Source organism: Cynara cardunculus (genome assembly GCF_001531365.2).
Source record: "Cynara cardunculus var. scolymus isolate 2C chromosome LG 7, CcrdV1, whole genome shotgun sequence".
Lineage (NCBI taxonomy): Eukaryota > Viridiplantae > Streptophyta > Magnoliopsida > Asterales > Asteraceae > Cynara > Cynara cardunculus.
In genome coordinates, this window is record NC_037534.1 from 10532088 (window position 1) to 10558599 (window position 26512).

Below are 26512 nucleotides of genomic sequence, written 5' to 3' on the forward strand. Positions count from 1 at the left end.
ATATGATAAAACATTTGATAAAAACTCTGAAAAACCATTTTTTTATGCATAAAGTACTGTTTATTGATGCATATTACTTAAAATTTAAGATTACAAGTAATTTTGTGTAAGTACAACTTATTAAAGCTTCATTTTTAAATTTGTATAACTAACTGCTAATAAACATAATCAAATACGAGATAAACATTCATATTAAATGTAAAAAATCTAAAATATAATTAAGAAAATTATTGAGTTTTAACATAATGTTTAATTATTATATTTATAAAAAACTAGAACAATACTCGCGCAATGCAACGAGATAAATCTCCATTTAATTGTTTCGTTTTTATTCTTCTCTATCGATATAATACGATTTTATGTAGTTTTGAAAAAACAATAGGCTATGACTCCTTGTTGCCTTAGCTTGCCTCTCCCCTGTACAACAATAATGGATTGGAGGCTGGAGATCGGCTTAGAGGTTATAAGGATGATAACATTCGACATGCATGTCATTCTTGTTTTAATAAAACCTGCTTAATGAGTGCCATGAGAAAGTGGATGGTTGAATGATCTGAGATCTGAAAGTTAGCTTGAGAATCAGGACAGCAGTACTTGCATCATCATAATTGATGTGGTACTGATTATTCTTTAATTTCTAAACACATCCCTAATTGCATTATAGTTGCCAAAAAGAATTCACATGCTGCAAAGTAGTGCCTGTTTCCCTAAAGTTGGTGCTGTCACACATTGATCCATATATGCACCTTGATTTTTTAACACAGCATGGACCGTAAATAATAGCTAAAATGATCTTATATCTCTTATTGCAAACAACTTGCTTTGCTTCTAAATTCTATTATTGCAAATTCTATTGGAGTCAATATCATCTCAATCGAAAAACAAGTTTTTTTTAACCTAAATACTCAAAAATGGATGGAAAAAGGTGATCACATAAGATTTTCTAAATGGCAAAAGAGTATATGTCACATTTTCTGATCGAGTACACATAATTTCATAACTTGGATAACAAATGCAAATGTGATTATGCAATTGAGCACCCAGAGGAGGTAAGTTGCTATTTGGAATACCTGCTAAATCAGCTTGGCTGAGTAGGCAATAGCTTAGGTCCTAACACCCTGCCCCATAAATGGAGTGGTTATATGCGGTATCATGAAGGCTTAACCATTGTGATGCAATCTTATTCACTTTTATTCAACTAATCTTAACTCACCTTAATCTTCAACTCAGAATGGCGAGGTTTAATAAATCCGCCAGAAAGAAGTCTTTAGTCATTAATTTCGACACCCTAAGAAACATAAAAAAGATCAAATAAGAAACTTCGTACCTCAAAATCCGTATACTGATAGTAGCAAATTCTCGAACTGCAAATAGAATCAACAGAAATCAGAATCTCTTTTCATCCGACTCCAGATCTCATCCTTATAAATATCAATCGGTTTTACGGATAGGAGAGATTAGGGATGGCGAGAAAATCGAATTGGATTTAGGGATAAGATAGAAATCGAACTGTTGGAACCGATGAAATCGAATTGGGTTGGAATCGATTCATCAAAATCTTTGTTCATAGGTTTGAAAATCGATTTTGTTTATGGGATATGCAGATTAGGGTTGGCGATAAATATGGGATTGGGTTTAGGGATTAATAGGTTCTGTTCATGGGTTTGCTTTTGTTTATGGGATATGGATGGCGAAAAAATGGGATTGGGTTTAGGGATACGCAAATTAGGGATGGCGATAAAAATGGGATTGGGTTTAGGGATACGCAAATTAGGGATGGCGGGGGTTTAGGGATAGTATGCTTTATTAGGTTGTACTTAAAGCAATAGAGGTTGTCTTTAAGAGTTTTAGCCAAATGCTTTATAAGATAGTATAAATTATATTATTAAACTAAAAATAAGTTACCTTGTTATTAAATCTAAATTAAATTATAATAAAGAAATTGAATTAAAGAAGTTACACAAAAAAAACGAGAACTATTAAATAGTTAATTTGATACTATTATCGATTTATTTTTTAAAATTTTTATGCTATCTTCAAATTTATATTTTAATTCAAAAATAAAAACATTACCGCTTTCTCAAAACCACATAAAATCGTGTTATATCGATAGAGACAGAATAAAAACTAAACATTAAAATCGAGATTTATCTATATATATATAGGACGTTTCAAATGTAACATATCACATTTGTACAACCAATGCAACCCAATCAGTTGTGATATTTATGAAAATGATGAGAGTTCATTTATTATGATTTGAATATTTATGGAAGATGAGTATAGTTCATTAATTATTTATATTAGGAAACAATCAAAACTTTTATGAAATCACATATTAATCAAATTAAATGGACGGTTAAGATTGAATTGTATTGGTTATACAAATATAAATGATTACATAAAACTCACATCTCTCTTTGTATATATGACACATACCGAATTTCATTTACTTAATCCTTGATTTTGATTAGTGTTAATGGTTGGAGGGCATGGGCAAATGTAAGGGTGAAACAATTCTCGCGATCATTGTACATGTGCACAACTGATAAAAATCATCAATCATAAATTTCAGTGTGTTCACCCAAACCAATCAGATGGATCCACATCATATGGTATTAAGGAGGAAACTAAATAAATTTATATGTAAATAAAATATTGACGTGACTTTATATAATTAGTAAAATTTGAGACAAACATTTTTTATCCATGGAGAGCCTGTTTACGTCTACAGTATTAAAATACATGTGTCGTAATTTTGGATAGAGATGCATCAAAAAGCATTAGGCTAAGCCATGCATGAAAAAAATCAGCTTTACGGCCTGTTTACCAAACGCTTATCCAGATAAGCGGTTATCAAGTCAAATTACTTTACCGGATGAATATGACAAGAACCAAGAGTTTTACTCGGTAAGAGTGAGACAAGGACCAAAAGTCTTACCCGCTAAGTGAGAATGACGACTCTTACCACGGTAAGAGCTTATCAAGTAAATTGTTTCATAGGTGCCGTTTTGGTGGACTTAGATCTTACTCGGTAGGTAAGTAATAACGTTCAATTTTACCAGTAAGCACTTTATCGAGTAAGTTTTTGATAAACGGTTCCTTAGTCAGTGTAGCCAGGTCAATCCAAGTATTATTTTCCAAAAGCTCGACTAAAGCCCAACCAAGAAAACCCAACAACCCTTGCCTAAAAAAGCCCTAATGTTCCCTTTTCACACTTAAAGCCAAAAACTTTTGCAGACATTTTTGTTTTTTTATCGATTTCTTTTTCTTTTATTCAATCAAAATCAATTTTATGATTTTGTTCATGTGGTTTTTAATTGGATTAAAAACAAAAAATCGATAAAAAGATGAAAATGTCCATTATATAACGGATTTTTTAACGACGCTTAGAGGGAGGGACCAAAAGTGAATATTTTTACAAACCATGATGATCATTTTGTAATTTCAAAACTACGACGACAAAAAAATGTTACTTTTGACAAATCATAAGGACGACCAAATTTGTAGTTTACTCTTGATTTTATGTTAACAAGAGTAACTTGTAAAGACCATGTTTTTTTTAACATAACCAGAAGGTCGCGATGTTAACGTTAGAGTATTTCCAACACAACATCAAAATTCTTCAGCTTGTTCTGCAAAAACCTCAACAATCATAATCTTGAAACTTTTTTGCGAACATTATCGACATTTTGCATTTGGATTAGAAAACAATCAAGATGACTACATGATAATACAGATATATCTTCACCTAAAAAGTATTTACAGGAAAACAAAACATCGTTGTACATAAATACAATACTTAAACTCGTTAAAATCAAAATTGAATAAAAGAACTTGTTTAAAATGAAGCAAAATACTCTTTAAATGTTTGAACTAGTAATCTTTTCCAAACAATTGCTTCTAGTTTTTAATAAGAAGCTGGATACAGATATGTATTTCGTAAAAAGTCATTAGATAACAGGTTATGTCATTTGAACTCAATCCAACCCGATGAACCCGTTATTTTTTTATTTCTTGAATTTATTATGATTGTTATATCTCTATTAATATGTACACTAGATAATTACACCATCATTTACCCTCTTCATATATATATATATATATATATATATATATATTCTATCTCTTCTTCATCTCAATATAACTTCTTCGTACATTATGTTCAGTAAATATGAACATATATATAAAAATTGAGAAAAATAGTTGAATATGATATGTTTATAAGAAGTATGGATAAACTATATCAAAAGATTGATGATGAAAAAAGAACTATGAGTAGAGAAAATAAGATATTCAAGGTAACAGTAATATTTTGATATACCAAAAAGTATCAACCCGATCAATACGTATTGTTTGGGTTGAGTAGAGTTGAGTTGCACTTTGGTTTGTATTAGGTTGAGTTGAGATTTTTTAAACTGTAAATATTAGATTGGGTTGTTGAAATACCTTAGATCCGATCAACCCAACCCATGAAAACCCTTAGGGTGCGTTTGGTTTGCGGGATTGGAATGGAATTGGGGGGATTTGGATTTGAAATCCATTCCAATCCAGTGTTTGGTTTGCTGGATTGTGAGGAATTGAAATCCAAGGATTCCTTTGAAATCCCATGAATGATGGATTTAAGAATCCTTCCCTTAGACATGAGATTTTAGAATCCATTCCCGTGGGATTCTTTTTGCCCTAACCTACCCGTCTCCATCTTCTCCTCCATTTTTATCGCTCACCTCCGTCGCTTTCTCCCAGTCATCTCCATCCCCGTCGCTTCCCCCCCAGTCGTCTTCGTCGCCGTCGCTTCCCCCCGAGGTCGTCGCCGTCGCTTCCCCTCGAGGTCGTCTCCGTCGCCGTCGCTTCCCCCCGAGGTCGTCGCCGTCGCTTTCCCTCGAGGTCGTCTCCATCGTTGTGGCTTTCTCCCACCGTCGTCTCCATCGCATCCTCCATTTTCATCCCTGACCATCTCCTCCAGCCTCCAACATCGCTGTCTCCTCCAGCCTCAAACATCGCCGACTCCGTAGCTTTCTCCCACGGTGGCCGTCTCCGGCTCCGTCGCTTTCTCCCACCGTGGTCGTCACCATCTCTGTCGCTTTCTCCCACTGTGTTCGTCTCCATCGCCGAACATAGGTAATTTCTACTTACTTCGATTTCTGTTACGACTTCACAGTACGATTAATGCTCCGATTTGTACTTCCATTTCTGCATATTGTACTTCAATTTCTGCATATTTTGTGACGATTTGTACTTCATATGCTGTTCCGATTAAGTTCATATGTTGTTCCGATTAATGTTCCGATTTGTACTTCATATGCTGTTATAAAAAAAAAATCAAAATCCAAATCCTGCAAACCAAACACAGGAATGGATTTTAAATCCAATCCAATCCAAATCCCATGGCATTCAAATCCCTCTTGGGAATCCAAATCCCTCCTAGGAATACAAATCCCTCAGAAACATTCCTGCAAACCAAACGCACCCTTATATGTTTTACTTAACACGGAGGGATCATTTCCTGAAGTGTGTATTAATTAAACAAAAATACAAAGATGAAGGATAAAAACTGTAATTTTTGATTTTCTTCTAACACAAACAGCACCCAATCAATGAGAGAGATTCTGAAAACTAAAAATTATAAACAAACAGCACACCTAGCGCCGAGCCCTGCACCTCACGGCCTCACCCTTTGCCATCGCCCAGTCGCCCCTCACCACCGTCCGCCGGCTCCGGCCAGTTCTCTCAGGTCCTTACACACACTCTCACTCACTCAGTCACTCTCTCAATCAGGTTTTGTCCAAAACCTAACTCGAATTTGTATTTTTGCCCTAAATTTGTTATTAGTATTTTGCCCTAAATTTATTAGTTATATGCTATAATCATGTTTACATGATTTATTTGTTTGTTTTGAGTTTCTATATTTGAGTTTTGACCCTTGATTTGATATTATTAGTCTTTTGACCTAAATCTGATTCAGTTTTTTTTCTTGCTTCCTCTTAGCTATTGATTATTGCAAATTGTTTGATCGTTTATTTTTACATTGTTTGTTGCTTACATCCGTTGCCCTAATCCCCCAACTCAGATTTACTCGAAATTCTAGATTTGCCATCTATCTGATAATTTGATGATAATTTTCTTAGCTTAATTTTAACCTTAGTTGTTGTCTTGTTGATGATAATTTGTTTAATCAATCTAGGGTTCTTTTGATTTGGTTAGTTGATTTTAATTTGCAAAACATCCAATTTAGTACTTAAATCCTAGATTCATAAAGAAACAAAATTAGTAAACCTCAGAAAGAAAGTTGAGAAATTTTACGAAACCAACCCAAAAAACCGAACAAGCCCCTTCACGAAACCAACCCAAAAAACCGCACAAGTCCCTTGAAATCAACGAAAAAAACTTGCAAAAATCCCTTGAAATCATCCAAAAAACTTAAAAAAAATCCCAGGTGGAATTCAGCTAAAAACACATCAAGCGGCTCTGCGGGCATTTGGTCCAATTTAAAGATGAACCTGCTCTGCAAAAATCCTGGGTCCACCACTGAGTAGGTTGATGCAAATATTTAGATGCCTGTAAATAAAGATAAACCCGGTAGGCTCTTCGAAACAGAGTTGAAACTGGATATATTGTTACCAATGTTAGCCGGTTAGTACGTGAGAACATATTGCAAAAACAAACTCTACAATGCTCTTATCTCTCTTTATGTTTAAATAGATTTCAAAATTCGTTTCTGTAGTAAGTTTGCACACATGAAAATAAAGCTAGTATATAAAGTTTGTAGCAAACAGGAAACAACTTAGATGATAGCATTTGTTGCACTTTCAATTCTTGCCCACAGATCACCACATTCCGTCCCAATTGGTGCAGTGATGGCAGTACCTTTCAATTCTCCTTTTTTGTTGACAATAACACTGGATTTATCTTCTAAGTACCTGAAGACGCCAACCTTTCGGGGCCATTGCTTGCGTAGTTGCATTGTCTAACAATTACAGTGTAACAACCCATCCCACATGAATAGAAAAAAATTGTGAGCTTATTATAAGCTCAAAGTTGTAAGCTAGCAATATCTTCCACGATGATTTTAAGTTGGATTCGAAGTCATTAGGCGAGCCTGTTGCTTTGGGATTTGGTCGTTGCATACAACAGGCATCACTTTCTTATGAAGATCAGTCTTCCCTTTCTTCAGAGTGGCCATCACCATATCTCCAACTGCTGAGGCAACCTGTTAGAATGTCCCATAACCCCCTTCATGGATATAATGTAAAGGGTCTTGGTCCCTGTGTTATCCACACAATTCACCACTGGCAGACTCGGTGACATTTGAAATTTGTTACCTGCAGAACCTCTACGTCCTCGCTTCGACATATTTAGAAATCCACAGCTATGGTTATTAACCTGTCATTTGAACTTGCACACAATGAAAAGGTTTTGAGATTGTTAACAAGTGTTAGGAGTCATTCTTAACTATAATTTTATCACATAATTAGGGTAAACTGCTGGGACTGACATTAAACGTATAATACCACATGAACATCAAATTCATTTCAATTTTTGGGTTGTTTAAATCTCCAAGAATAAGAACAGAAAGCTAAGACATACTAGAGCTGCTGATTAATTAATCATGACTAATTTATAATTATTAAAGAAACATGTGAAAAACAACAATATCACCACCACCAGCTGAGATGTGCATTTTTAGATGTGCAATCTACTTGCCATATTAACTGTTTGTTGCCTTCATCAACTTTCCAGGTTGGTGAAAATGAAGGTTCTCTTCGAGATCCCTTTAAAAACACTAGTCTTTGAAGGGTCAAAAGTGTAAGGGGCTTTTTGTTTGGCTCTTAATGGTGACATTAAGAGCCAACCTCTTATTCGGTAAGAGGTCAAGAGTGTTTGGCAAAAAAAACAAGCTCTTAATGGTTACATTAACCTCTTAACCATTTTGCACCTAGAGCTTCACTAAACCATTCAGATGTTCATTTTTCCAACTCTGCCCTCTCAAGCCGTTCTTCACATCGCATCCCCCCTCCATCGTCGATTCCATTCGCCGTCTTCCCCCCTCCATCGTCGGTTCCATTCGCCGTCTTCCCCCCTCCCATCGTCGGTCTTCCATTCGCCATCTCCCCCCCCCCACGATTGTCGCCGCCCCTACTGCTTCCCTCCAGCTCTTGTTCCATTATTACCCTCATCACGTCTCCAGCCGCTCTCTCCTCCCACGCGAGATCCTCGTTCCTCATCCCACTCGATCGTGTTCTCCAGCGTCTTCTCCATCGTCTCCGTTGTCTTCTACATCGTCTCCCACTCGATTTCAGGTATTTCCCTTCTGTCTCCTTTTTCCTTCCCTCTGCAATCACAATGTCGATGAACTTAGGGATGTTTGAAATGCTTATTCCCTCTGCAATCACATTGTGGATGAAAGCATAACCCAAATCCAAAAGTGAGTGAAACCCTAATTTCTTGTATGAAATTTCATGTTTATGTGCATCATTTTTTTGTTTTTCGAATTGATATGATGAGGTAATCGATTTGATCGTTGGTGGATTCAAGTTATTTGTGCAATTTGTAATACTTAACAACAAGTGTGCTTCTTGTTCATTCCTTTTCGATCTTCTTTTAACATATGAGCTAATCATTTTGGTATCATTTAGGAACCCATAGCTCAACCCATGTTTTGGACTTGGAAAATATGTCAAACCAGGACCAAAGCATACAGAGGGTTAAAATGGTAATTTGTTGTCATTCAGAGAACATTTACCAAACAACCATATTTCATTCAGCACATAACCATTCTGACCCTCTTAACCATTCTGACCACTTAACCATTCTGCACAAAACCATTCAGCAACTGCCAAACAGCCCCTAACTTATCCCCAACCACTATTCTCATGTTGGATGGAGTTTTTGTTTCTTAAATTTTCATATAAACCCCTAAAAGTTTTAATGTTTATGGTTACACCCCAAAAAAAGCTAATGGTTTCATCCAAAAAACTTATGATTTCACATTTAGAAACATAAATAATTACACTTAAACCCTAAAAAGTTGAAGACAGTTTTATCTATGAGTTAACAGGGGTCGTTTGGATGGCCGTGATCTTCAAGACCTTAGTCGTAGCAATTCGTATAGGCGAAACCACATCCATAGTAAACATAATATTGGGACCTTCATAAAGAAAACATCAAAACAGTAAAGTTTATTACTTTTTTCTCTTTGTAATAATGTTTGATAGAGTAAATTACATTTTTTGTCGTGGTTTGTTAAAAATTGCGGATTTCATTCTTTTAGTTTTGAAATTGTGATTTTTGTTCCTATAGTTTGCAATTTGTTGCTATTTTTATCCCTAAAACTCACTTTTATCTTTAAGTATGAGAGACTAAAAATAGAAACGAATTGTAAACCACAAGGACGAAAAAAACACTAGATTTTAAATCTTAAGGACAAAAACAACAATGAAATGTAAACCATGAGAATGAAAATCATAATTTCAAAATCACATGAATGGAAATAGCTATTTTGAACTAACATTGGTGTGGAGATATGACGTTCACGTATTCTCTTTATTCTTAGATATAGTTTATGTGATGAGATCCGTGCCCAATTTAGTTTTTGTTGTCGTCTGTGTAGGGAATGGATCTTGAGGAATTTAGGGCGATTTTATCGAATTCAGGGGTGGATGTTTGGGAAATCATGGATGCGGCCATAAGCGTAGCTTCAACAGATTATGCCAGAGAGCTTAAGCATCGTAGGGATGGAATTGTAGAGCGGCTATACACGCAGCAGTGCAGCAATTGTGACCTTAATCTAAATGAGGAGCAGCCAAATGGTGTAGTTCAGACTATTACAAAGGAGGTAGATGATGACTGCATAGGAGGAGGTGATTCGCCTTTAACTCCGCAGTCGGTTCCCCAAGACGATGAAGATGAAGATCACGATCCGTACGGAGGGTTGTTTGACGATGAGCAGACTAAAATTCTTAGAATCAAAGAACAGCTTGAAGATCGACACCAGGTATAATCTCCAAATCATTTCATCTTCTTAATTAGATACCCAATATCCAATTATGCTGTTGTTAGTTGATTTATTACGAATGAAATTTTGGTTTAGACTGAGGATGCTGTTATTGAGTTGCTTCAAACCCTTGCTGATATGGATCTAACTTTCACTGGTCTTAAGGTAAATAAACATCACTTGTCTTGTTTAACTTCCATTGGAATCATGTATGATGTAAATAATTAACATAACACTAATATAGTAATATCTGTAAATTGAACCAGGAAACTGATATAGGAAGGCATGTTAATCGACTTCGAAAGCATCCATCAAATGAAGTAAAAAGACTGGTGAAGCATCTGGTGAGGTCAGTCAAAGTCGAACGATTTTGAAACCCGATGATGGTGGAAAGTTGATTGTTCAATGGTAGATTGTTCTTGAACTGGTTTTATCTGTTGTAATTGTTATAGCAAATGGAAAGATTTGGTGGATGAATGGGTTGGGTCGAAGTCGAGCCATGGTGACCTTGCACCAGCTACTCTGACAGGTAATGCATTTTCTTGAATTTTTTTTTTTACGTCTAGAATTCATAGCCTTATAATTTGAGGCGTAAACTTTTGGTTCTAATTGGCAGATGGGGATTCACCTGTGGTGCACAATGTACCAAGGAGTGGCCAAAGTGGTAATCACCAGGTGAGGGTTTTGATTTCGGAAAAAAGTTATGACTATGATGCTGATGTTTCAAACACTCGAGCGTTTCTTGACATTTGAAATTGTGTTTTTCAGGGGCCTGATTTCGGCTACTCTCCTAACCCACACAGTTAAGTATCGAATTCGATTAAAATCATCCATTTCCTTTCCATACTCTTGTGGAGTGATTTTTGATCAATTCTTTACACCAAATTAAACTGTAGATGGGAGTTCTGGTTCTGAAAGGAAAAATTCTGAACCAGAGCAGAGGCCGAAAGCAGTTGTTCCTAAGAAAGCAGCAACATCTTCAAGACCAGCGCCCCAGTCTCAGTCCCGTCCCGCCATGGTTGCTTCTGCTTCTGCTCCTCCCCCAAATGTACATCTCTCTGCTACTCATTTGCATTCTCTCTTCCTTTCCTTTGTAAACAAGTAGTCGAGAAGACAGAGTAGAGCGGCTGTTTCTGTAAATACTTGATAAGTTATACATGTGGATTTTTCACAGCGATCACACAAGGAGCAAAACATCGACCCTGAGAGGCTGGCTTCAGCCAGGAAGCGGCTTCAGGAGAACTACCAGGAAGCCCAAAATGGTTAGAATGAATCGAATTTGGTTGCATTTCTTTTGAGCTTTATTTCGGGAAGGATTTTTGTATTCAGACTTTGTTTGTTTCTGAAGCGAAAAAGCAAAGGACAATACAAGTGATGGACATTCATGAGATACCCAAGCCCAAGAATGGTTTCATTTCCAAGAATAAAGGCAATTTTCAGGGGAGGCACCATAGATGATGGATGATGGATGATGTTTCCTTTTCACTCAAACTCAGAAACATGTTTGCTTCCCTTTTCCCTTTCCTTTCCTTTCCTTTCCTTGTGATATAAATCCCATCTATCTTTCTTTCTTAACTGAAGCAACTGTGAATCCAAATCTAAATTCATTTGAAACACTTGTCTCTTTTTGATTCTCTAATAAAATTACTCGCATTGTGATATATAATTCTAGGGATCCCATCTATAAATGCTACTGTCGATTTGGTTTCTCTGAAACAGCGGATTATTTTATCGATTCTAAAAGCTCACTCCCAGTTAGTTAGTTAGTTCTTACAGGTTAATGGCGATGTCTGCAGGAGTTTCCATTTCGTGTCGTTGATTCCGAAGAAGATATCTTGAAACCATTGCGACACGAGCTTATTCAGGTAGGTCATGTAATATGCCTGAAGTTATCTTTTTAACGGTTTCGCTTTCTTCAGTCATTGTGACTTTCCAAGAGTTGGTTTCGCTTTCTTCAGTCGTTGTGACTTTCCAAGAGTTGGTTTATCAAGTAGTTCAAACCCATCATTTTTATTTGTTTTCAAATAGAATACGTTATAATATATTTGCACATTGGATTTCATTATATAATGTTAATGGGCAAATACAAGGGTCTTGCGGTTGAATCTTTCGTTTTTGCAGTCATTTTACACGTCCTTGTTTTTTTTTTCTTTTTTTAAATAAAAGGGTGTTTGGGATTGTTTATTTGAAACAAGTTATGTTTTTCTATAAAAGCACTTTTCAACTTATTATAAGTCAGAAGGGCTTAACTCCTTATTACCAGTTTGGTACCGGTATAAGTTGTTTATCCAAACACTCAAAAGTGTTTATTATCGGTGTCATACCTGAATAAGTTAATAAGTTGTTTTTATAAACAATCTTAAACATCCCCTTAAATAAAATATGGTAAGGGACCATGAAATTTAAAAAGAAAAAGTGTCTTTTTATTATCGACACCATAACCCCTTAATTCGACATTATAAGTCGGACACTTTTTTCAACACCATAAGTCTGAAACCATTAAGGTTACCTAACATCCTTCAAGACCGATTAATGATGTGGTTTTATATGATTGGTTAATGTGATAGAGACTATGAAATTGGGGCATGTGATTGCGGTATTAAATTACTTGTTTCATAAATTTCGGTGGAAATGCACAAAGTTAACTTTTCACACTTAAAAGCCCAAAGCGGATACTAAAAACGGGTTTCAAAGGCTTGGTATTTATCGTTAAATATTTACGTCATATAACAACAGTAGGGTAAACGTTCACTTGTTATTGTTATATGACAATAAAAAGTTAAAACCTTTTACCGTAAAACCATATTCGTGAAAGAAGTTAAAGAGTAGTGTTACCATTTTACCCTAGTTTCCCTGATTCTCTTTGCCACCTCCGACTCACAGATCGCCGCTCACCCTCTCGTCACCGTCCAACACCTTGTATCAGACATGGCCACCGCCGGCGTTCCTCTTTCCCACCTATTTCTCTTTACCCAAAACCCTAGTTCCCCTGATTCTCTCTGCCACCCCCGACCCACAAAATTGGTCGCCGCTCGCCCTCTCGTCGTCGTCCAACACCTTGAATCGGACATGGCCACCGACGGTGCCGACGTTCCTCTTATTCACGTCGTGAAATAAGGAGTACATCCCTCTTCCCCACCGATTTAGGGTTTTAGATGGAGAGGGTAGATAAGGAATAAATCCCTCTTACCACGGTAAGATTCATTTTTTTGTTGACTCCGGTAAGAGGACGGTCAGAGGCATGAAATCTGATTGCTGATTTTGCTATTAAGTAAACACTGTTACCTCTTACCCAGGTAAGCATCTCTTAACGGGTAAGAGACGGTAAGAGATTAGTAAACAGGGCCTTAGGGTTAGAAGCAAGATTTTCATTTTTAATGAAAATGGTTAAGGTGATTAAGAGGCTGTTTACCTAAATGCTTACCCGATAAGCATTTACCGTTATAATTCATACTATAATTTATTTTATGGATAAGATCGTAGTACATCAAAATGGAATAATATGTAACAATTTACTTGGTAAACACTTATCCGGGCAAGAGTCGTTACCCTCACTTACAGGGTAACAAAAATCATGGGATTTTTTGATTTTGTAACTCCCAATTAATGATATAGGATTTACATAAAAAATAAAATTACATAAATACCCTTTTCCACTTAGTTCACATATGTTTGTGAAATTGTAAGTTTAAAAAATTAAATTTTTAATATGATAAATCACAACAGTTTATTGTAAGAATCAATGGTCAAGATTGGTTAACAAAGTTAACACAATAAACTTGGTTAACATTTCAACCAACCCATATATATATATATATGTGTGTGTGTGGAGTTTCAAACGAGAACCCCTATGATTTACGAGAACGCAAGAATAATCCAATAACCTCAAACTTTTTTACTTAATAAATTAATTTATATTAAATATAAATAAATTAATAAGGGCAGTAACGTAATTAAGTAATTTTTATTTTATTTTAATTAATTATAATTATCCATTTTTTCTTGGATTGATCATGTTTGTTTCTTCTCTTCCTTTGTGATAATTGTGTGATTGTGTAACCATAACCTATCGAAACCATGATCAATCGAATGTAACCATAACCTATCGAAACCATGAGTAATCGTTGTGATAAATGTGTGATTGTCTAACCCTAACCGATCAAAACCATGATCAAATCGAGTGCGCTGTTATGATAGTGATATCACATGATTATCACAYCCATATCACACCAAATCGGTAGTCGATTTCCTAAGTTAACCCTAGCCGAACGGAATTCTTATGATAATTGTGTGATAATCACATGATTATCACACCCATATCACAATTATCATACCCAAATCACACCAAATCGTGTTGAAATTAGCGATAACCATAATAGCTCATTATGTTATCTAGATTATTGGGTTTAATGTGATCGTGTTTTTAAAATTTTATCACTTTCAATTCTAATATTACCATTTTGTCTCTCAAATTTTTTTGAATTTTTTTAATTTAAAAAATCTTTTTAATTTTTATTGTTATCACAATATGATGTTAATAGGTTGTTTTCGCGTTTTCCGTAAATCATATGGGTTCTCGTTTGAACCCTTCCCCCCCCCCTCTCTCTCTCTCTCTCTCTCTCTCTCTCTCTCTCTCTCTMTMTATATATATATATATATATATTAAAGTTTCCATACCCCTACACTAAACAACAAATTAACATTAAAACCAATGCATTTATGTTATCAGTTTTTAACCCTTTACATAATTTTATTTTTAATCTCTGTGGTTTTCCTGGTTCATTTGTTACTTTTAACCTTTTTTTATATTTCTCAATTACATCTATTACTTTTTTATTTTTTATTTTACACACTAACCATATTAACTAATTAATTATTTTTTAACTAAAATGCATATTTTTCAATACTACAAACTTAATAATATTTTTAAGATAAAACAAATTAAAATTATTGTTTTATTAAAACTGTATTAATTTAAGGATTGTATCCTTAAAATTAAAACAAATAAAAAATAACGTTCATCGTTAATATTTTGATTAATCATTATTTTATAAAATAAAAGACATTGTTAGAGATAAAATAATATTTTTTTTATATTATCAATCATTTAAATCAATGTATTCACGAGCACTATTAAGATCTAAATATTCCTTGTACACATTTAATCGAAATTGATATGGATATAGTTGTCTCGAGAGATCTTTAATGTTTCCGTTGCGTAATCGTAGACATCGAGTAATATTTTGATTATCTATACTATATGATAAAGCATTTGACAAAAACTCTTAAAAACCACTTTTTATACATAAAGTACTGTTTATTGATGAAGATTACTTAAAATTCAAGATTACAAGTAATTTTGCATAAATACAATTTATTAAAGCTTCATTTCTAAATTCGTGTAACTAACTCCAAATAAACATAATCAAATACAGAATAAACATCTATTTTAAATATAGAAAATCTAAAATATAATTAAGATAATCATTGAGTTCTAACAGAATATTTAATTATTATCTTTATAAAAAATTATATTATTAAATCTAAATTAAATAATAGTACAAAATTAAAAGAAAACGAAAACTATTAAATAGTTAATTGATACTAATATCGATTTATTTTTTTCAAATTATTCTATCTTTAAATTTATATATCATTGAAAAATAAAAACATTATCGATTTCTCAAAACCACATAAAATCGTTATATCGATAAAGACAAAGAATAAAAACTAAACATTAAATTCGATATTTATCTCGCTACATTGCGCGAGTATCCTTCTAGTTCTTACAAAATGGTTAACATTAACGTATGATTGTAAAAACCACACGTTGAGCGGGTTTGACGATGAATTTATCCGCATGGGCTCAAATAATCATAATTTGTGAGATAAGGGTTTAAAATTAGGCTCATTTTGAAGGTATAGACGAAATAATTATAATGGTGTCATTTGTAATAAAAAAAATAAACGTATTTTTAGTGTATTTTAGTTAATATATGATTATATATGTTAATAAGATAAAGATGTAAAATAAAAAATAAAAAAGTAAAAAATATAAATAAATAACTATAAAGAGTGTAAAATGTAATTATTAAAAATAATTTATGAATAAATATAAAATTATTCAATATTGGGCTTGTTATTAAGGTATTTATGTGAGGATTATAATGATGTAATTTGTTAAAAAAAACGTATTTTTTATATATTTTAGTTAGTATACGATTATTTATGTTAACATGATAAATTATAAAATAAAAAATAGAAAAATGAAGGATATAAAGTAAGTTAAATTAGTAATTATAAGAGTGTATAAATTATAATTTTTTAAATTAAAAATGATATAAATTTGATTAAAAGTACGAATTTAACCAGAATCTGATTGGTTTGAGTTTGAGCTTCAAAGGTCAAGAATACCTGGAGATCTCATGTTCAAATCCAATGAGGAATAAAAATCCTCTTATGGCCACGAAGATTCAAATACGATGACTCCAGGTTACCTGCAAATCAGGGATTAGATTAGTTGGCTCGTTTAACTGGGAAAAAAAAATATGAATGTATGTTTAAGAACCCTTAATTAAAGGAAAGAATTGAAGAAGTAAAACTTAATCCCTGCAATGTCTCCGTATTCATCTCCTAAATATATTATGAATCGGTAAAATCTCAATCTCACACACACACTTGACAGTTGCATATGCAATGCTAATGGTTTTATATATATATGTATATATCATCTAATGGTTTTAATTAGGGTTTGATGGATTTGTTCTTTGAACCCAGCAAAGGCATGCCCTTCTGCATTGAAGTTGGCTACTTTGATACCATGAAAGAAATCAAAGAAAAGGTGGCCAAATACCATGGCATTCCTGTTTATGAACAAACCCTCATCTTCAAAGATAAAACCCTACCCGACGATCTCAACATTCACAACTCCGACATCTTAGACCGTTCACGTATTCAGCTGCACATCATCAACAACACCACCGATCATCCTCATCCTCATCCTCCTCCACAGAAAGTTACAGTCAAAACAGAAGAGGAAACTACGACTCCTTCTTCTTCTTCTTCTTCTCAGGTGCAGAATTTGAAGAACAAGTCGATGATGATCAAACTGATGCTGAAAAGTAGTAGTTTGGGAGGAGTAGCGACGACGATGATGGAGCTGGACATGAATGATTCAGTTTTGAAACTGAAAGAGAAGATCTATGAAATGGAATTAGTGAACAGTAGGATGATGATTATCCATGCAAATGGGATTGAATTACATGATGATAATAAGACGTTGCATGAGTGTCAACTGGTGGATGGTTCAGAGGTTGAGATTATAACACCACCACTTAATAAGCAGCAGCCTACTACTACTACTGGTCTTATTTCTAGCAGCAGTAGTAGTAGTAGTTTAAGCAGCAGCAACAGCATGATGATGATGAGCATGGGAAATAACACTAACAGTAACAGTAACAGTAATAATAATAATAATAAGAAACTGAAGGTAAATGTAATGTCGAAATGTGGGAAAAAGATAACGTTGGAGGTGAATCCATTGAATAGCGTGGGAGAACTAAGAAAGGAGTTGCATAAGGTTATAAGAAACAATAATCATAATAATAATAATAATAACAATAATCAAGGTGGGTTTCGTTTACCAGAGGATGGTTATTTCTTCATTTACAAACAAAACGTCATGGAAGAAGATCAATCGTTCAGATGGCATCGAGTTGCACAAGGTGATACCATTGAGATCTTCAATGGCTGTGTCACTGGTGGTGGATCTTAATTATACATATTCATGATCTGTACGTTGGAATATGAAGAATCTATATGAAACGGGATTGCACCGCTGTTTTAGAAATCTGTTGAAGAATAAGCCAAACTTCTGTTTCCAGTTAGTTAATTAACAAGATTTGGCAGTTTGGCGTTATGTCCGTTAAATTGCCGTTATGACAGTTGATGGCAGTTTCCTTTCCCGCCAAACTCTTCTCTGTGAATCGTTGCCTCTCTTCAGTCTAAACCGTTGTGTTGGTTATGTTCCTTTATAATCTTTGTCTTTCATTCGTTGTCTATGATGTAATTTTGTACAATCTTTGTTCATATAATAAAAGTAATGTTTATGTGAATCAATATTTCAATATTAGTTATCTTTGGTCTTATAACATATGGTATCAGAGCCATAATCGTATGGCTTCAAGTTCTCAGAGCATCCAACAACCCCAATTGCCCAAACTAAATGGAAGAAACTACTTCCATTGGAGCATCCAAATGAAGGTGATGTTCGAGTCTCAAAACCTTTGGGCAATCATCGAAAGTGGAGTCGAAGAACTAGACATCGAAAGTGGAGACGAAGAACCAGTAGCTCTTACTGCACAACAAACCAGTGAACTTAATGAATCAAGGAGAAAGGAGAAAAGAGCCCTGTTCTTGATTTATCAAGCAGTGGACGAAAATATTTTTGAGAGGATCTCAGCGTCACAGACAACCAAAGAAGCATGGGAAATGTTGTTTAAATCGTACAGAGGGGAAGAAAAAGTTAAGACTGTCAGGCTACAGACACTAAGATGTGAATTCGACAACCTTAAAATGAAAGAGACTGAGACAATAGAGGAATGTTACACAAGGGTGATTGTGCTTCTCAATCAAATGAGATTGAATGGAGAAAGTATAAGTGATAGGAGAGTAGTTGAGAAAATCTTACGGAGTCTTACAAGAAAACTTGAGTATGTGGTAGTTGCCATAGAAGAATCCAAAGATTTATCAAATTTTTCCTTGGAAACCCTTCTAGGAACTCTTCAGTCTCATGAACTCAGAACGAGAAAAATTTGACACATCTGTTATGGAGCATGCTTTCCAAACTCATACATCATGGGAAGCAAACACAAGTGAGAAGCAGAAAGGACTGATTCAAGTAGACAAGAACAAGGAACATGAACCTTCAAGAGCAAAGATAGAGGTAAACCTTACACTCAAATTAAATGCTTCTATTGTGATAAGATAGGACATACAATTAAAGTCTATAGAAAGAGAATAGCAGAAGAAAGTAAGGCATCCAGTTTTTTACACAAGGAAGAAGGTCATAACGATGATACTATGTTTATGATGTTAAGCATTCAAGAAAATACATCTAATGACCTTTGGTACCTTGATAGTGGATGTAGTAATCATGTGACCGGCAATAAGGACATGTTTTTGAGTTTGGAAGAGTCTGAAAAGAAGGATGTGAAGACTGGTGATAACAAAAAATTGAGTGTATATGGGAATGGGGAGACCTCTGTCAAAATTAGAGACAAAGAGAAAAGGATATCTAATGTCTTTTATGTTCCTGGTCTTAAGCATAACTTGTTAAGTGTAGGGCAACTGATCCTCAAAGGATAGAAAACTATCTTCAAAGAAGAATGTTGTGAGATAACAGACTCAAATAACACTTAACACTTTGATAGGAAGAGTTGCTATGACAAGTAACAAAATGTTTCCTATTAAGTTTGACAATGAGGAATTCTTCTCTTTGACCATAAGCACTAAAGACACCTCATTGTTATGGCACAACAGATTTGGACAAGTAAGTCTAAATATCCTATCTCACATGCACAAGGTTGACTTGGTATAAGGACTACCATTTGTCACTACACGTAGTGAAGTCTGTGAAGGGTGTGCTCTTGGAAAACATGCCAGGGAAGCATTTCCACACGACAAGAGTTGGAGAGCCTCCAAACAATTAGAACTTATCCATTCCGATATCTATGGACCTATGAGAACCACTTCATTTGGTGGCAGCAGGTACTTTTTGACATTTATAGATGACTATAGTAGAAGGGTTTGGATCTACTTTCTGAAAGAGAAATCAGAAACCTTTAACTACTTTGTGCTTTTCAAAGCTATGGTTGAAAAGCAAAGTGAGTGCAAAATTAAAACATTTAGGACTGACCAAAGGGGGAATACATAGGAAAGGAATTCGAAGACTATTTGAAGAATAATGGAATTTACCATCAGTTGACTGCCAGTTACACACCCCAGCAGAATGAGGTGGCAAAGAGGAAGAATAGGACCCCAAGTAGAAATGGCAAGGTGCATGCTCAAAGCCAAAAACCTTCCTAATATTTTTTGGGTAAAAGCATTAGCATGTGCTGCCTACTTGATAAACAAATTATTTACCAAAAGCCTCTCAAATAAATCTCCTCAAGAAGCCTGGAATGGTTTTAAGCCAAGTGTAAACCATTTGAGAACTTTTGGGTGTATGGCTTATGCCCATATTCCAAATTAAAAGAGAGGAAAGTTGGATGAGAAGTCAGAAAAAGCTATTTTTGTTGGGTAGAGTTATAACACCAAAGCTTACAAACTTTACAATCCTTTGACCACAAAAGTTATCACAAGTAGAAATGTGATATTTTATGAAGATAAGGCTTGGGATGGACTGACTTGTGATGAAAATGGAAGTTGCATCCTAGTTGAACAACACCTTGATCAAAACAGTCCTTATGTGGATCTTGAATCAAATGTTCCCACTACACCTGTTAGCACACCTATGAGAGCATCTACTTCAACTGAGGATGCTAGTTCTGAAAGTGCATCCTCATCAGATCATAATAGAAAGACTAGAAGTCTGAGTGATCTTTATAATAATACACATCCTATTCATATAAGCAACCTTGTTGATTTTGCTCTATTTGCAGATGTTGATCCACTGAATTATGAAGAAGCTTGCCAAGAAAAGAAGTGGAGAGAAGCAATGGATTCTGAGATGAACTCAATCTTGAAGAACAATACATGGGAACTGGTTGAACTGCCCAGAGGACAAAAATCTATAGGAGTAAAGTGGATCAACAAGACTAAGTTCAATGAAAAGGGAGATGTGGATAAGCATAAGGCAAGACTTGTTGTAAAAGGCTACAAACATCAATTTGGGATCAATTACCAAGAGGTATTTGCTCCTGTTATCAGACTTGAAACCATTCGATTGATTCTGGCTATTGCTGGACAATATAACTGGCTTGTACATCAAATGGATGTCAAGTCAGCGTCTTTGAATGGATATCTAAAAGAAAATGTTTATATTGACCAACCAAACGGCTATAAGAGAAAGGGTGAAGAGCATACGGTATGTCATCTCAAGAAAACACTGTATGGTTTGAAATAGGCCCCTAGAGCCTGGTATAGCAGAATTGAAGAACATTTCCTTGATCATGGATTCAACAAATGCAATTATGAGCATACACTCTTTATCAAGAAAGTTGGTAACACCATTCTCTTAGTCTGTATATATGTAGATGATTTAATCTTTACAGGCAATTCAAGTGAGATGATAGATGACTTCAAGAATTCAATGAAGCAGAACTTTGAAATGACAGACTTGGGTCTCTTGCATTACTTCCTTGGGATTGAAGCAACTCAAGGTACACACTGTATTTCCATTTCTCAAAAGAAATATGCAAGAGATTTGCTACTAAGATTTAACATGGAGGATTGTATTACTACTGAAACTCCTATGGAGTTTGGTTTAACACTCTCAAAAGGGGAGGATGGAAGAGAAGTTGATCCCACCCTTTTATCGCAGCTTAGTTGGTGCCTTATGTATCTCACGGCCACAAGGCCAGATATTATGTTTTCTGTAAGCTTAGTGAGTAGGTTTATGGAAAATCCTGAGAAGGAGCATTGGGATGCTGCAAGACGAATTTTGAGATATGTCAAAGGGACGCTCAATCATGGTATCACTTACAATCACTCTCAGGATTTTAAATTGATTGGGTTTAGTGACAGTGACTATGGGGGAAACATTGTAGATAGTAGAAGTACAACCAGATATGTGTTCAGTTTAGGATCAGGTGTCATCTCTTGGCAATCCAAGAAACAGAAGGTTGTTGCCCTGTTCTCTACAGAGGCAGAATACATGGCTTTATCCTCCACAGGTTGTCAGGCTTTGTGGCTTAGAGGTATCTTGAAGGAATTGGGAATTCTACAAAGTTTCTGCACACAGAATTATTGTGATAATAAATTTGCTATCTTATTGACTAGGAACCCTCTTTATCATGGAAGAAGCAAGCTCATACGGATTAAATTTCACTTTATCAGGGAGCTTATTCATCACAATGAAGTTGATGTTGTGTTTTGCAAGTCTCAAGATCAAGTTGCTAATATACTCACTAAATCCCTTAAACGTGGGAGTTTTATGATTCTGAAAAAGGAATTGGGAGTTCATGAAATTTAGCTTATGGGGGAATGTTGAAGAATAAGCCAAACTTCTATTTCCAGTTAGTTAATTAACAAGATTTGACAGTTTGACGTTATGTCCGTTAAATTGCCGTTATGACAGTTGATGGCAGTTTCCTCTCCCGCCAAACCCTTCTCTATGAATCGTTGTCTCTCGTCAGTCTAAACCATTGTGTTGGTTATGTTCCTTTATAATCTCTGTCTTTCAATCGTTGTCTATGATTTATGTATAATCTTTATTCATATAATAAAAGTGATCTGTATGTGAATCAAGTATTTCATTATTACTTATCTTTGGTCTTACAACAAAATCAATAAGCAAAATCCACAATAATATCACAAATCAATCAAATCGCAAACCATAAAAATTGAATCTTGAACTTGGAAGCTTCTTGAATCTGTCGATCGTTTCTTAAATCTTGAAGAACAAAACCAAATACAAATTTCAGGGAATTAATTTTCTTTGAAACTCTAACCAACACGTTTGATAAAATTCAGTACAAATGGGTAAGGGAGAGCTAAGCATAGGTATCGAGGGAGATGACGAATGGAGGGTGAGTCATCTTCACGCGTTCGTAACGATAAGCTACACCCTTTTCAGTCTCATTATCCTGATTTATGGGCCGTTTACCAAACATTTATCCGGTAAATGCTTGCTAGTAAAATTTAACAATATCATTTACTTACTGGATAAGATTTTAGTCCATCAAAACGGCATCGTATGCAATAATTTACCAAGTAACCATTTACTGTGGTAAGAGTCGTCACCCTCACTTACCGGGTAAGACTCTCTTGGTCTTTGTCTCTCTCTTACCGGGTAAGATTCTTGGTCTTTATCATATTCATCCGGTAAGATAATGTGATTTTGGTAAACGCTTACTCGGATAAACGTTTGATAAACGACCCCTTTTTAGTCATCTTAATACATCAACTGCCATAACAAATATTCACTTCTTATGATGTAAATTCCAAAATTCTATAGCTTTAATAAAGCTAATTATTGTTGTGCTAAAATATTACTCTCACACCTGAAAATAAAACTATTTGATCAAGATCTTTATAATAGTTTATTTACAATTAGTTCACCACTAACCTTTGGAGGAGCGATCAAATATAAACCACCCCTTTTATGTAAACCCTACAAATAAATCTTATTCATTCATTTTTTTTATAAATGGTCATGATTAAAATATGTTATAATAGGAAAATAAAAAAAAAGTTTAATATTTAATCAAGAAAGGGCAAAATTGACAAACTATTGTTCATCTCATTTTTGGAAATTGGTTTCATCAATAAAAACATTTTGTTCGTTAGTGAAATTTGTTTCATTGTTTGTCTGTATAATGAAATTTGAGCCATATATGGTTTAGTCAATGGAACATTTTCCAAAAATATGAATGACATGTTTTCGTTAATGAAATTCGTTTCATCATTGAAATTAGTTTCATGGACTTCACAATTTCAAAAACAGAATGACATTGTTTCAGCAGTGAAAATTGTTGAAATATTTTCTAAACAAAATGGAATTGGTTTCATGGTTTCTAACCAAGATGAACTCGGTTTTACATATGAAACTAAATATTGTTCAGTCAATGAAACACCTCAAGAACTGAATAATAATATTTCATTCATTTTTAAATTTGTTTCATGTTTCCTAACCAAAATGGAATCAGTTTCATGGTTTATATCACTATCAGAAAACAAGGTATCAGCGACGAACATCAACAAGGGAAAAAATATCGCCCAGATCAGCGAGGGATTAACGAGGAAATGGCCAAAAAAGAATCCCTTGCTGATCCCTCGCATATCAGCGAGGGATACTGTTTTTGGTCATTCCCTCGTTGATCCCTTGCTGATCTGCGAGGGATCAGTGAGAGATTCTGTTTTTTGTCATTCTCTCGCTGATCCTTCGCAGATCGGCGAGTGAATCTGTTTTTGGCTAGTTCCCTCGCTGATCTGTGAGGGAATGAGTCTTTGGCCATATTCTCGCTGATCAGCGAGGGAATAAGTCTTTGGTCATTCTCTCGCTGATCAGCGAGAGATCTGGCCAAAAACAGAATCTCTCGTTGATCCCACGTTGATTTTTTTATTTATTAACTACAAATTTAATTATTTTTTAATTAATAATTATTAAAATATCAATTATTTATTAGAATATTACAAAAATTAATTAATGAAACCGAATAAAGCCCATTAGGCCAAATAAAACCGAATAAATTCCAAGAAAATGGATTAAGGTCCAGTAAAACCGAATAAAGCCCATTAAGGTCCATTAAACCGAATAAAGTCCAATAAAATGGATTAAGACTCAATAAAAGTGAATAAAGCTCATTAAAGCCCGGTAAATGGTTTAAGGCCCAATAAAACCGAACAAAACCAATTAAATGGGTTAAGGCTCAATAAAACCGAATAAATCCTCATATAACACGCACATACTATCTATACATTCACATATACACATACGTTTAAACATATATACATCATCCGATATATGTATCTTAAACAATATATACATCGATTCAATCGTAATTAGCAACCAGCACACATCGTGTATACATATGAGTCAAGAGCGGAGGTATGTTGGTTATATTGTTATAAACTTTCTCATTACTAAAATTGCAAACAAATTACTGCTTTTGTCGAATATTGAAGATTTACAAGTAACGGAGTTGAGAAAGAAGTTGGCAAAGGTAGAGGAGGAATTGGAGACCGAGATGAAGAATAGGGCAGATTTGGAGACCGAACAGGCCAGATAAGCTGCTACATTAGCCGAACAGGCCTCCTTATCGGAGGATTTTGCTGTGTTTATGTGGCAGCCAGGATATGTTTTCCCCCCTCCCCTACCTCCACCTCCCGGTAGTTAGATTGTATGTATTTGAAGATTAAATTGCATGAATTGAATATTTTAAATTGTATGAACTGGATATTTTATAAAGTATGAATTGGTTAGTTTTAATTTGTTCATAATTTTGGTTTGTTATATTATGGTCAGGTTTTGTGTAAATAGATACAAGAATTATGTAATTTCAAAAAATTTATTTTTTAGATTAATACAAATTAGCGACGGATTAGCGAGGGAAAATCCGTCGCTGAAAGTCCTTGAAAGTTTCGTCGCTGATCCATCGCTGAAAGCTCCCTCGTTGATCCGTCACTGAAAGTTCTCTCGTTGATTCATCGCTGAAAGTTCCCTCACTAATCCGTCGCTGAAAGTTCTCTCGCTGATATATTCCCTCACTAAAAGTATCCCTCGCAAATTCGTCGCTGATATCCCTCACAGATAGCATTACCTACAAGCATTTGACCGACAGAGTATCAGCGACGGATCAACAACGGATGACCCTTTTAACGACGGATTTACAAGGGAAATTTCTCTCGCTGATACTCTGCATTTTTATAGTAAAATTGTTTTATTAATGAAACATTTCAAGACTTGAATACTATTATTTCATTAATGAAAGTAGTTTCATGGTTCATTACCAAAATGAAATTAGTTTCATTTTTTGAAACATTTTAAAAACTGTATAACATGGTTTCATTAATAACATTTGTTTTACAAATGAAAACAAAACAATATACACAAAATCTGGAAAATATCACAACTATATTATTAATAAATCAGTAACTACTTGTGGCTTGAAAAAAAATACCGATTCTTTTGTTATTTTGACAATAAAATACATAATTTCATAAGAAATAAATTATTAAAAATAGACTTTGTAATTGATGTAGTATTTTTAATTTAATAAAAGAAATATAAAATATTAATGGTAATAATTATAAAATAAAATCAATTAATCTACAATTTCCTTAAAAACAATTACTCTATTTAATCATCCATATTAAAAAACAATCAAAACATTTACAAAGAAAAATGACATTCATACCCCTATTCATTAAAAATAAAGAAAAAAAACACTGAATTATTCTATTGGTTGATGATGTTTCTATTGTTTGCATGAAGTAGGAGGTTTGCAAAGTAACCATCCTTTTCTCTAGGTTTGTTTAATTAATTAATTAATGTGAAGAAGATAAATTGGTCCAATTCGAGTTTGGTTCTTTGTTCAAATCGAATTTTCCCCACCTTAGCAACAACAAGAAGCCTTAATTAATTTTTCATTTTAGGAACCAATTAAATTAATACAAAGCATGCATGTCTGAACTGAAACATCAGAGTGTATATATATATATATATATATATATAGAGGGATGTTATTCTACACCATTTACCATTCCTATATCCTATACAACCCTCATCTCAACTATTCAATTTTTAATCAATTAATTGTTTCCTAATATAAAGTATTAATCATAATTAATAAACTC

General features: G+C 34.4%; 2 protein-coding genes across 4 annotated transcripts; both read left to right on the forward strand.

The window, feature by feature from the left end:
• Positions 1 to 5613: 5613 nt before the first annotated feature.
• LOC112516045 (probable mediator of RNA polymerase II transcription subunit 26c) lies at positions 5614 to 12088 on the forward strand. Of its 3 annotated transcripts, none has more exons than XM_025123084.1 (11): positions 5614 to 5734; positions 9611 to 9994; positions 10091 to 10159; positions 10261 to 10343; positions 10447 to 10523; positions 10611 to 10669; positions 10763 to 10796; positions 10891 to 11042; positions 11169 to 11256; positions 11343 to 11496; positions 11791 to 12088. In XM_025123084.1, the coding sequence occupies exons 2-10, from the start codon at positions 9614 to 9616 to the stop codon at positions 11450 to 11452; spliced, it is 1053 nt and encodes a 350-aa protein (XP_024978852.1). In that variant the 5' UTR covers positions 5614 to 5734; positions 9611 to 9613; the 3' UTR covers positions 11453 to 11496; positions 11791 to 12088. The 3 variants fall into 3 exon arrangements, with proteins under 3 accessions (XP_024978852.1, XP_024978853.1, XP_024978851.1); XM_025123085.1 differs by having other exon boundaries at positions 5675 to 5778; positions 11771 to 12088; XM_025123083.1 differs by having other exon boundaries at positions 5675 to 5778.
• A 4660-nt stretch (positions 12089 to 16748) lies between these two features.
• On the forward strand, positions 16749 to 17768 carry LOC112515164 (5'-AMP-activated serine/threonine-protein kinase catalytic subunit alpha-like). Its single transcript, XM_025121840.1, has one exon. It carries the CDS (start codon positions 16749 to 16751, stop codon positions 17766 to 17768), a length of 1020 nt encoding a protein of 339 aa, XP_024977608.1.
• Positions 17769 to 26512: the final 8744 nt, after the last annotated feature.